At 41.9% G+C, this 13,376-nt stretch overlaps 1 protein-coding gene across 1 annotated transcript; it reads left to right on the forward strand.

The window, feature by feature from the left end:
* Positions 1-321: 321 nt before the first annotated feature.
* On the forward strand, positions 322-6,387 carry LOC141445107 (uncharacterized). The gene is made up of 2 exons (XM_074110890.1): positions 322-759; positions 1,346-6,387. The coding sequence occupies exon 2, from the start codon at positions 1,444-1,446 to the stop codon at positions 6,211-6,213; it is 4,770 nt and encodes a 1,589-aa protein (XP_073966991.1). The 5' UTR covers positions 322-759; positions 1,346-1,443; the 3' UTR covers positions 6,214-6,387.
* The last annotated feature ends 6,989 nt before the right edge of the window (positions 6,388-13,376 follow it).

A 13,376-nucleotide genomic window follows, 5' to 3' on the forward strand; every position in this document is an offset into this window, starting at 1 on the left:
TAATTTTTCGCAGTCGCCAGACGATATCGCCGAAAAACCAGTAATTTATAAAGCACAGTCTCAAAATGTCCAAAGAATTAAAAAACAGGTAATGATTACTCATACGTGTGGTGTGGATCCTTAGACGTTGAGTGTGACGTCAAACCGCTGTGGAGGTTTGCAGTTTAGGTTTTATACATAGTATTTGTTAGTTTTTCTCTATGGGCTTGTGTGGGACGGTAGATTTTGTTTTATTGACATTATAGTAAGATTTTGCCAAAAGCAGTCGCTTTTATTTTAAATACAGTCCTATCCACTACATTTATGGTCCATCTCCCGCGATCAAAAACAAAGCGGCTGTTGACACCAGCAAAATCCGCTCGCGTATCGGTATCGCGCTCGGACTCTGGAGCGCCAGCCGCGGGTGGGCTCGGTCGGTTCACAAACTTGGACCCCATCGCGACCGTAGCCACTGATACACCCGTAGCGCCCATTTCCAAGAGTCCCGAGACGCCTCGCGAGTGCATTGTTGAACAAAGTAATGTTCCTCTAAGTTCCAGGTCACATGCGTCGTCTTCGCGATCGTCAGCCACAATAAAGGCTCGTCGACTGTCCATGGAAGCCCAATTGGCGCGCCGTAGTATGGAACGTGAGCAGCAGTTATACGAACGTAAACTCAACCACGAACGTAAGCTTCTCGAAGAAATGCAGCGAGTAGAAAAACTTGAGGCGGAGGCATCACTCGCAGCACAGGAAGTGGAGGAACGATCCACTCGTACGGTCAGTCAATCTTTTTCACGCACTGCGTCATGGGTCCAGGATAACCATTGCAACCGCCCGTTTGACGAAAAAGTCGATACGGATGTGAAAAATCTCATATCAATGAAAGCGGACCTCGCTATGGTTGGTGAGAGAAATATTAGCTTAGAACGTAATTACGCTTGTCCGGAAAACGTAAATAATCCAAGTGTACCACTTTTCTCACGAGATCTTAATACTCGTCATGGTTTTCACACGATCGCGCCCATCCAATCGCACCGCGATTGCGCAAATTGTAAAGCTGAAAATCATGAAATTCAGGATCAAACTTATACTTACAAAAAACCAGTAAGTTTTAAAATTCCTCTAAATGAAAAAACAAATTTATTTCAAAAAACAACGTCAAATAATGCGCTGTCATTTACACGACCGTCAGAGAACACAAACAAAAATGACTTATATTCGCTGTCAAAACAGCCAGAACTGAATAATTATTCTCATAGATGTTCACATAAACTTGAACTCACTCCGTTTAGCGGTAAAACTACAGAGTGGTTGATGTTCAAGCGTATTTATCGTGATACTCAACATTTGTTTACACCCGTAGAAAATCTTGTGCGTTTGAGCGGCGCGCTGCGCGGCCAAGCCCTCGAGAGCGTGTCATCGTTGCTATACACAGCCGAGCGACCTGAAGAAGTGCTCGACATGCTGGAGCAGACGTTCGCGCTCCCCGAGATGGTTGTGCTGAACGAGATTGCTGTGGTACGGAATCTCCCAAAGATAAGCTTTGATCAGAAAGAGTTGAATCAGTTTGCTTGTAGATTGCGTAACTGTATAGCAGTAATTAGAAATTTAGACCAGATTGAACATATCTATTCTGTAGAGTTGTTTCATTCGGTATTGAATAAATTGACGCCAATCTTGTACAGTCAATGGAAAGATTATGCGTATCGCAGCGATCGATCTGTACCGAAAATAATACTTTTGTCCGAGTTTCTGGACATTGAAGCTGTCAAACACAATCGTTTTGGTTTAATACCTGACTATACCAAACGGCCTGGTATTAGTACATTCATGCCCTTTGTAGGTAGGCGGCATGGTACAGTCGGCAACAATTTTTCACACAACTTTACACGACGTGAAAATATTAATGTCACATCTGCACGTAACACAAACGCCGAACTGTGTGCTTATTGTAACAAGAAACATAAACTGGCTGATTGTAAGGATTTTATTTCTCTTACGTTAGATAATAAGTGGCTTTGGTTGCGAGATGCTAAAATATGTTATAAGTGTCTGAAATCTAAGTCACACCGTTGGAGGACTTGCAAGATTGGTCGTTGTGGTGTCGACGGGTGCGTGCGTTTCCATCACCCGCTCCTGCACTCTGCGGCGTCACCCCACGTGCCCCGCGCCACCGACGAGTCTCCGTCTTCTTCCTACAATGTTGTGACTGAACACCAAGACACTGATAAAACTGTAACCGTTTCTAATGTCACTGAATCACACACAAGTGACGAAATGTTCACACCTATGTCTCAAGTATTTTTGAAAATAGTTCCTGTGCAAGTGAGCGGTCCACGTGGAAACTATGACACTTTTGCTTTGCTTGACTGCGGGTCCACAGCAACGTTGATCGATTCGGAGGTGGCCCGTCACATTGGTGTGTCCGGTCCCGTGGAGTCTATCAAGGTTGATGGTGTAGCTGGAATGTCAACACACAAACCAATTCAACTTGTGAATTTTTCTATCAAGGGCAAACACTGTGCCGAGATATATTCAGTGAGTAACGCTAAGGCTATGGATTCACTGTCGCTGTTTACACAAACTATCAAACCAGATGACATCTCAAAATATCCACACTTGTCAGACTTAGTTGCTGATCTTACACTAACCAGTGCAACGCCAAAGATACTGCTCGGTGCAGAGCATTGGTACCTTACTATAAGTCGTGAAGTTAGGGAAGGTTCAAAAAGTCAACCGGTTGCCACTCGCACACTTTTAGGTTGGGTTTTACACGGCAGGTCCAGCAGCTGGACTAAGCCTGTGCATTTCATAAACCACACAGCGATCAAAGACGACCAAGACTGTAACCTAGATGAAATCGTGAAAGATTATTTTCGCCTTGATTCCATAGGTATCACAAAACTTGAAAACACATGCTCTACGGAGGATAAACACGCTTTAGAGATTTTAGAGTCCACTGCCAAACGTTTGCCGTCAGGTAGGTTTGAAGTTGGTCTATTGTGGCGTAAAAACAACCCTAATACACCTGACAGCTATCCCCATGCACTGTCGAGGTTCCTTGGTTTAGAAAGGCGCATGGCTCGAGATGCCGAATTTAAAAAAGACTATTGTAATTTTATTAACAACATGATGACAAAAGGTTATGCAGAAGAGTGTACGAAAGATACATACCATGGTAGTGTCAATATGAACGAAACACACACACCTTTGCGCTGGTATTTACCACACTTCCCTGTTATACATCCTCAAAAGCGTAAACTAAGAGTTGTCCATGATGCAGCAGCAAAGACCTCGGGAGTCAGTTTAAACTCGCTTCTGCTCCCTGGGCCTGATCTTTTGCAGTCATTGCTGCACATATTGTTTCGTTTTCGCGAAGGTTACGTCGCGATGACTGCTGACGTTAAGGAAATGTTTCCGCAGGTCAGGATTAGGATGGAAGACCGTGATGCTTTGCGGTACATTTGGAGGGAGGATCCCAGCTGTGAGTTGAAGGAATACAGGATGACTTCTGTCATTTTCGGTGCGGTTTGCAGCCCGTGTACTGCTCTTTACATTAAAAACCGTAACGCCCAAGAATTGCAGAAGTCATACCCTGCAGCAGCAAAAGCCATCGTTCATGAGCATTATATGGACGATTATTTAGGCAGCCTTGACGATGTGCGCGAAGCCACTCAACTTGCAGCTGACATAGTCACAGTACACAAGGCGGCCGGTATGGAGATGCGAGCTTGGATTTCTAACATACCTGCCGCACTTGCAGCCGTGCCTGAAGACTTACGAGCCTCCCCACCTGTCAATGTGCACGTAGGCCCTGACGCTTTTGTCAGGACTTTAGGACTTATATGGCATCCTTTGAATGACACCTTTGGTTTTAGGATTGGGGCTCCAATTCCTGAGAAAGCGAAATTAACTAAGCGAAAAGTATTGTCATGTTTAATGTCCGTATATGACCCTCTTGGTCTTTTAACTCCGCTGGTCATTCAAGGACGTATTTTATTCCAACAAACATGGCGAACCGGTCTTGATTGGGACACCGAGTTGCAACCAGATGCAATTCAAAGATGGCTGTCTTGGTCTCGTCAACTAGCTACGATCGCAGATCTCAAAATTCCACGCTGGTACAGATGTGGTTTTCAAACTGAGTCGATCATTGACAGACAGCTCCATGTATTTGCAGATGCAAGTGAGGAGGCATACTCATGCGTCGCATACTGGCGTTTTACATTCATGGATGGCTCGGTGAAGCTGTCTCTCATTGGTGGAAAGGCACGCCTTAGCCCTCTTAAACCCGCATCCATACCACGTCTCGAGCTCCAAGCCAGCCTGATTGCAGCTCGTTTTGCCAATACTGTGTGTACCGGACATAAAGTTCACCCGGACTCAATTTATTTATGGTCTGATTCCAGCACAGTTCTGAGTTGGATTCGCAGCGATGCGCGTACATTCAAACCATTTGTAGCAAATCGTGTGGGTGAAATCACCGAAATAACAAATGCCAATAGTTGGAAATTTGTTCCAGGTGTTTTGAATGTCGCAGATGACGCGACAAGACTTAAGAATCGCGACATCGACTTATCGCGATGGTTCTCTGGACCTGATTTCTTACTTCTGCCGTCCAGTGAATGGCCTAAAGAACCATCGATGCCTGAAGCTACATCCATCTTGGAAGAGTTGAAACCTTCTAAGGTGCATGTAGGACTAACCCATCTGGTTACACCTTCATCGGTTTTGCCAGATCCCTCACGTTTCAGTGAGTGGTTACGCCTGATTCGTGCAACTGCACGCGTTTTTCAGTGCGCCAACAAGTTTAGATCCCTTTTGGCACATAACAGCCCAAATTCTAAAACTATTAACAACAGTTCTCCATTTAAGCTTACACCGCTGTCCGCTATGGAGATACAGAAGGCTGAAATCGCCATTCTCCGAAAGGCTCAGACAGACTCATTCAGCGAAGAAATCTCTTTGCTTCGTGATAGCAAGCCTTTGCCAAAATCCAGCAAGTTGAAATCTCTCTGCCCGATTTTCGATGAAGATGGCCTACTCCGACTGGACAGCCGTATTAAGCATATGAAGAACACCGATTACGCCACTACTTCTCCCATTATTCTGGATGGCCGACACCCAGCTGTTCGACTTCTCGTTCATCATTACCACGTGCAAGCTGCCCATGCTTTCAACGAATTGGTCACAAATGAGCTCAAACAGCGATTCTGGATTTTTCGTTGCCGCAGCGAAGTGCGCATGGCCTCAAGAAGATGCACCTACTGTACCAAAAGAAAGGCAACACCACATATCCCACCAACCGGCGACCTGCCAGATGTGCGTCTGGAACACCATCAGCGCCCGTTTACGAACACTGGCCTAGATTACTTTGGTCCCGTCGAGGTCTCGATTGGTCGGCGCAGAGAAAAGCGATGGATTGCTCTTTTCACTTGTATGACGACACGAGCAGTCCACCTCGAGATTGTCACGAGTCTCTCAGCCGATTCTGCCATCATGAGCATACGTCGTTTTGCTGCACGTCGAGGACTTCCAACTAAAATTCTCTCCGATAATGGCACGTCGTTCGTCGGAGCTAACAGACAAATGTGCGAGTTCTACAGCGATGGCGTCCAAGATTTCGCCGCCAGCAAATGCATAGAATGGTGCTTTATTCCTCCTGCGGCACCGTTTATGGGAGGCTGCTGGGAAAGACTTGTGAAAACAGTAAAGTCCGCTCTCCTTGTAACATTAAAAGAACGATCCCCAAGAGAAGAGCTGCTACACACCTTACTTTTAGAAGCAGAAGCTCTAGTGAACTCTCGTCCCTTGACATACGTCACCGAAAACGGACAGTACGAGAGCCTAACTCCGTTCCATTTCCTGATCGGCACCTCTTCAAACCAGCAAACACCAGCCCGATTAAACGATGGAGCATTCTCATTGAGGAAAGAATGGCAAAAGGTTCTTCGACTTTCTGAACATTTTTGGGGCAGGTGGCTTAAGGAATATCTACCTAGTCTGAGGCCAAAGAAGAGCACAGGGAGCCAACATGAAAATCTTAAAGTAGATGATGTTGTCTTGGTGGTTGACCCAGATATGCCGCGAGGAGTTTGGCCGATGGGGCGCATAGTGGAAGTATTTCCGGGCAGAGATGGCATTGTGAGAGTCGCTGACGTTGCTACCAAAGGGGGCACGCTGAGAAGGCCCGTCAGGAAGCTTGCTCGGTTGCAGACTGTAGTTGTGTAGCTGCGCTACACGGGGGGGATGATGTGGAGGTTTGCAGTTTAGGTTTTATACATAGTATTTGTTAGTTTTTCTCTATGGGCTTGTGACGGGAGTAGATTTTGTTTTATTTGACATTATAGTAAGATTTTGCCAAAAGCAGTCGCTTTTATTTTAAATACAGTCCTATCCACTACATTTATGTCTTCGAAAAACGGAGATATTTTGTTTGACACCCTGGGAATGGATTTAGTAAAGTAATTTTCGCAGTCGCATGACGATATCGCTCGAAAAACCAGTAATTTATAAAGACAGCTCTCAAAATGTCCAAAGATAAACAAGTAAGATTATCATACGTGTGGTGTGGATCCTTAGACGTTTTGAGTGTGACGTCAACCGCGCTAACAACACTCAATCACTTCTGCTCGGTTCAACTGAGATAGGTAATCAAATCAAACTAATTAATATAGTTATAAAAGCGACTCTTAAACATTTTTTGTGGTCAGAACTCGATATCCAAATAGAAAATGCATTTTTCAATTAAAATTTATTCAAACATCACAAAAGTTTTAACAACTGGTTAATATCATTGTCATAATCATTATTATCACCACGTTGAACCGAAAACTTCTCTGTTAGTTTACAGGTTTCCGCAGTGTATATGGCTTTCAGCATCCATCCAGTACAGTCGAGCAAACTATGATTTCCTTTGACAAAAGTATGGGATGTCAACATGACATTAGTAGCACAAGATTCCGTCCTTGGTACATTGATTCAGTTTATCGACTGTACAGCTACTTTGATCAGAGCCCTAGCAATGCAATCTTAAAAGCTAGATGGCGCTAGAGAAATTTAATTAATCTCCTACTACGTAACCAAACAATCAAGACATTATTGTTTCCTTTTTTGCCTTTGCTCGTTAGGGAGACCCGTCAGTGGCCTCGTTCAGGGACGATTGAAGAAACAGTGGAAATGGGTGTTATTTTTATTTATATGTATTGTTTATTATATTTTGTTCAATGTAAAGTAAGTAAGTTTCTCATAGTAATTGTTGTTTATTTTGTGTATTTATTTTATCTTATTATATTCCTTTCATCTCTCTGTACATAATCTACTGTTCCGCCTATCTTTTAAGTTTTCGTTTCATGCCAGGTTAGCTTGATTTTAGGGAAAAAGTTCGCCTTTGTACTCTTTTTGTTTTGTTTGTTTTTTTTTTATATTAGTTTTGTATTTTGTGTACAATATGTGTTTACATACATACATTATCTAGATACACCATAATATAGAAAATCTTAATGCACTACGCAAAGAGAACAATCAATAGCAATCCACCATAATAATGATCACCAGGATAAGGTGCCATTATTCATCGCCGAAATGTAAACATCGGTAAACATACGCTATCAGCGGGTAATAGTGAACGTAGCGCTCCACTTGCGATAACGACAGCTTGATAACGCTACAAAAGAATTGCTAATGGCGTAACTTTCTTCGTTATTAACATACTAAATTGTAACGCTTTGACGAGACATTGAAATTACTCGGTGTTTTTGCCGGATTAGTCTAACATGTTTTAAACATTTCTGAGACCGGTCATCACAACAATAGACTAGTAGTGTCTGTCCTAAAAAAAAGTTAATTAGTCAGTTTGTAAGATTATCTATCATATAAAATAATAATGGACACGTACTTTTTAACCCCCGACGCACAAAGAGCGGTGTTATAAGTTCACCGCTGTGTGTGTCTGTCTGTGGCACAATAGCTCTTAAACAGGTGGACCGATTTGAATGCGGTTTTTTTTTATTTGAGAGCAGGTTTTCTGGCGATGGTTCTTAGACATGTTTTATCAAAATCGGTTCAGCCGTTTTTGAGATATTGAACTTTAAAGTGACAAAGTCGGGGTTTTCAACTTTTTCCTGGTAAGGTTAGTTTCTTTTGTCAATTAAACAAAAAATATGTAAAAATAAAGCCAGTTTAGTTCCGCGTGACAACTTTGACGCGCTTCATCTTTGTCACTTTTACAAGCTTTTCTTTAGCTTGCCCTGTTTATTTATTTATTTATGTATTTGTTTAAATGTGTTTGGGTCAGATCTTGGAAGCTAAATTTGACTCATTTCCAGCAGTCCAATTTACTTGAAATTTTTTGACTAATAAGTGACCAAGTGCGGGTAGTTCGTGATACCAGTGCCGGTACTAGTGTCAAGTGCGGGTAGTTCGAAGAACTCGCGCTGCTGGGCAGACTTGACACCACACTTCAGTCTACTCGTGACCACGGCAACTGTAACGTTGCCGAAACGTCGAGGTAAATATTACTTGTATAAAAATAGCGTGATAAGTCCCGTATATGGTATTTTGACTATGAGTGAGAATCACGAAAGTTTAAAACCTTATAATCCCAAAATGGCCACATTGCAGATCCAACTGTTAATAGGGACTATCGAATTATAGTTTAACTGCTCTCCCGAATTGCTAAATCAATTCAGCGTTCCCAGTAAAGCCCGCGCTCAGGCTGTCTGCAGTCGGCATATGAATAAACAATAACAAAAATATTATGTTACGCGCACTCTCAGCTATACAAATCATTTATTTCAGAGGGAGCGAGAGAGAATCGTGAATTGGTAAATTGCATCATTAATCGTTGCATCAGAATCGAGTTATGTTTGTGGGAAAGTAAGGAACGTCACGAACAGTATCGTTGTTTAAAATTAAGTGGCAAATCACGGCGTGATTCCCTTCTATTATTTATAGACTTTATTTTTTACGAAATTATAGGATGTTACCCTTTTATGTAACATACACAATTAATTATTAATTAGCGCGTAAGGAAAGTATTACTATCCAATAGCTGTCAAGTTTTTTCCTCCATGACGAACTTCGTATTGTGCTGAACTTGGTGTGATTTTCCTATTATCTATAATTATAAGATCAATGACATAGTATGTACTTATCCTAAATGTTTAAGACGTCTCGCGTCGTATGCGACCGTATCTACTACGAAAACAGCGGCTGGAACTCTCTTCTAATAAAAGTTAATCATTATAAAGTGTTCGTTATTTCTTCTAGAGTAGAACAAATAACTAAGCCTTCTTGTCTTAGTTTTGAATGAGATTTATGTTCGTTGTTTAACGGGAAGACTATATAATATAGTCAAGGAAATCGAATCGCGTATCAGGGCTGGCAGATATACGGAATGTCAATATGATATCAGTAGCACATAAGTTCCACCTTGGTATATGTGGGTTATACTTGTGATTCAGTTTCTTTGACCGTACTACGCTACGTTTTCCAGTAAATTCATATAAATTCGTGTAAGAACATAATGCCAGTGTTTAAATTAATTATATTCTTGCTTTAGACCTTACTTACATCACATGAGCAGTAGTTTGTAGCCATGAAATTAAGGAATAACGGGAACTCGAATATTTGTAACGGTATTAACTACCAACTGAGTACGCAGCGCAGTATCTATAGATGCTAAAGTAAACAGCACGGCATAACAGAAGAAAATAGTGGAATCATGCTTTCTAGTCGCAATAATTAGTCAGCTAATGTGAAAACAAATCACAAAAACTGCCATCGAGCAATCAAGCTCCCGAGGCCGGAATCAACTACACGTTGCAAATATGAATTCGTTTTAATAATAAGTTTTTGTTCTAGTGCATAATTAATTTGTGTCAATGGAATAAAGAGATATGACTATGGTTATAATATCATTACTTTTGTTGCTAGCAACTGCTTTTCTATTACACAACTAAGCGCTTGTATAATTTAAACACTAACAAGAAAATTTATTTATAAATTAAAGATTCCGTGATTTCTCAAAATACCTAGGTATACTAACATAATTATTGTTGAAAAAACATTTTTGATACAGCTTTTACTGTACTTGCATTTTATCCAACCTACGTAATTATTTTATTATTTGACGGATGGGCAAACGAGCATTGGGGTCTCCTGATGGTAATAAATCACCACCGCCCATTAAACATCTGCAACACCAGGGTATTGCAACATAAATAAAACAAAAACAAATTTATACACTAGTTAAAATTATAAACATAATAACCCTCCTTCGTAGGGCTATGCGGTATTGGGCTTGATGGCAATACCGGTATTATTCCGGTATTCAAATTTTGAAAACCGGTATCCCGGTATTTCGGTAATTTTTCGGTATTTTCCATATTTTCCCTTTATTTTTCTTTCTTTCTGTATAAGTCTGTTGTTTTGTTGAAATATAACCAATATACATGAAAAGCAAGATTTAATAAACTTCCCTTTTAATGAGCAAGTATTAAAATAAAAAACTTAAGTTGTTAATTGTTAACTAATACTTATATAATATGGAATTGGATTCTCTAATTCTTCGGTGAAAATTGTTTCACCGATTATTAGTTCCCAACCAAATTTTCGCATAATTTCTTTCGCTTGTACGAGGCTCATTAAATATCCAGTTCAAGCTTGAAAGGTCTCTACTGATGAAATCTACGCTCCGCCCGGAACCAGCTCAGCTCCAAAACCCCGAGAGCTTTCAGCTCAAACTTCAAAACCATTTCGAATGCATAGGTAGCGACGTGGACGATTACAACGACGGGTTTGTGGAAGCTGTCCATACGATCGGATCTAACTTCTTCAAAACCCGCCGTACTAGAACCAATAAGCTCTCGCGCTCTGGCCTTAGGCTCATGGAGATAAGGCGTGAGATGCTGCTACAGTCTTCTGGTGACGCTTGTCGCTATCAGCAGTTCAATAGGCAGATCTCAAAATCTCTGAAGCGCGATGTACGCCGATTTAATACTAATAAATAGCATTGAAGAGGCTATTGAGCGTATCAGAGGCTCTAAGGTGTTTACCAGGGATCTGTCTGTAAGTCAAAGCCGGTTAATGAAGTTGAAGACCGACGACGGCAGAATCATTTCATCCAAACCTGAGCTGTTGGGGGAAAACGAGAGGTTTTATGGATAGCGACACGACAGCTAGCAGCAAGCAGTCTAGCTAAAGACCCGAGGGCTAGATTAACCCGACACTATCACGAAGACATCCCAGACGTCAGCCTGTACGAGATTAGTATGGCCCTCAAATAGCTTAAGAATGACAAAGCCCCGGGTGACGATGAAATTACAGCCGAACTCTTGAAGGCGGGTGGTAAACCAGTCCTTAAGGACCTTAAGACGCCGTTTAGTTCCGTCCTCCACCAAGGGGGAACACCGAAAGCATGGAACAGAAGACAGTGGTGGTGCTCATCTTCAAAAAAGGTGATAACACCTTGCTGAAGAATTATAGACCCATCTCACTTCTGAGCCATGTTTACAAGCTGTTTTTCAGGGTCATCACAAATCGTCTCGCAAGCAGGTTTGACGATTTCCAGCCTCCCGAACAAGCCGGCTTCCGAAAACCTATAGTACCGTAGACCACATGTACGTTGCGGCAGGTTATACAGAAGACCGAAGGGTATAACTTCCCCCTTTGCCTTGCATTTGTGGACTACGAGAAAGCCTTCGATTCGATCGAGACTTGGGCTGTGATGCAGGCTCTCCAGCGGTGCAGTTGACTACCGGTATATCGAAGTGTTGAAGTGTCTAGTGTCTGTACAAAAACGCCACTATGTCCGTCCGATTACATGACCAGAGCACGAAGCCTATTCCTCTGCAGCGGGGAGTCAGACAAGGAGATGTGATCGCTCCGAAACTGTTCACCGTTGCATTGGAGGATGCTTTTAAGGTTCTGGACTGGAAAGGACGAGGCATCAACATTAATGGCGGGTACTTCACTCGCCTTCGATTCGCCGACGATATTGTAGTCATGGCTGAGACCATGGAAGACTTCAGTGCTATGCTCGCCGACCTCAGCAGTTTCCGACCGAGTTGGCCTAAAAATGAACATGGGCAAGACGAAAGTCATGTCTAACTAATGTCCATGTTGTCCCAACTCCCGCAATAGTCGGGGGCTCTGCGCTCGAAGTTGTTGACGAGGTCCAACTTCGAGAAAGCTTACACTACAAATAAGCAAAGCAAACTTGTGCGCGGTAAATTTGAAATTTGAAAGTAGATTAAGAGGTAAGTAACTTCAAAAGCCATAAGTCTGAAGACAAGTTATTAAAAGTGCTTTCTTGTTTGAAATTAAAGTCGACTATTACTATTTTAAGCACAAGTCAAAATACCGAAAAACCGGTTTTGTAGATATTTAATACCGGTATTAAAAGAGGGGAAAAAATGACCGGTATCCCGGTTTTTCGGTAATACCGAATACCGGTATCCATGCCCTACTCCTTCGGTTAGTAGGGTAAAAACATAACCCTCCTTCGGAAAATCGGGTAAAAATAAAAATGGTAAAAAGTGGAACTTACAGTTTTCTAACATTCAAATATTATTGCTTTATTCCATTTTCAACATAATTTACCTAATAACCAGACTCCACTATCTAGATACCTAAAAATAATAGAGGTCGAAGTAAAACTAAGTAAAGCGATACTACTGATATCGCGTGTGAACTAGGTCTATCGCTGCTTTGTCCATATATTATGCACATTTTTTACTGTTTTACTGTGTGATGACTGATGAGTTATGATGACTAAGATAGGCTCTTTAGAATCTGAACCGTAAGAGCGATTTTGCACAATGCCCGATCCAAATCTGTGAAGATACGGTTCGGAGTTGTCGTAGAACTATTTGTGTGGTAAATAGTTTACGCATCAAATCTGATTTCCGTCATGCATTTTCCACCATACAAATAGTTTATACGACTAAACTCCGAACACTATTTTCACGAACTCAAAGGGATTCGATTTAACGTGGTGCAAAACCGCTCTAATAAATATATGTTTTTAATAAGAGCGGTTTCGCACTACAACGGTGCTAATTCAATCCGTATCCGATTTCCGTCATCCGATTTCACCATAAAAATAATTCTTCGTCTACTCCGCTCCGCGCCCTATTTTCGCGGATCCGGATCGGATTAGGACCGTCCGTTGTAGTGCGAAACCGCTATAAGGGACTTTGGCATACTGAGAGCGTGTACCCACGCGTAGCTCTACGCTATGCGTAAAAAATGTACTAGTACACAATAGTTTAACCCGTGTAGGGCATGGATACCGGTATTCGGTATTACCGAAAAACCGGGATACCGGTCATTTTTTCCCCTCTTTTAATACCGGTATTAAATATCTACAAAACCGGTTTTTCGGTATTTTG

Source organism: Choristoneura fumiferana, unplaced genomic scaffold (assembly GCF_025370935.1).
Source record: "Choristoneura fumiferana unplaced genomic scaffold, NRCan_CFum_1 Sck3bRy_351;HRSCAF=621_pilon, whole genome shotgun sequence".
NCBI lineage: Eukaryota > Metazoa > Arthropoda > Insecta > Lepidoptera > Tortricidae > Choristoneura > Choristoneura fumiferana.

Excerpts from the sequence above, each read along its gene's own strand:
- LOC141445107 (XM_074110890.1), top strand. The coding sequence starts at position 1,444 with ATGCTGGAGCAGACGTTCGCGCTCCCCGAGATGGTTGTGCTGAACGAG.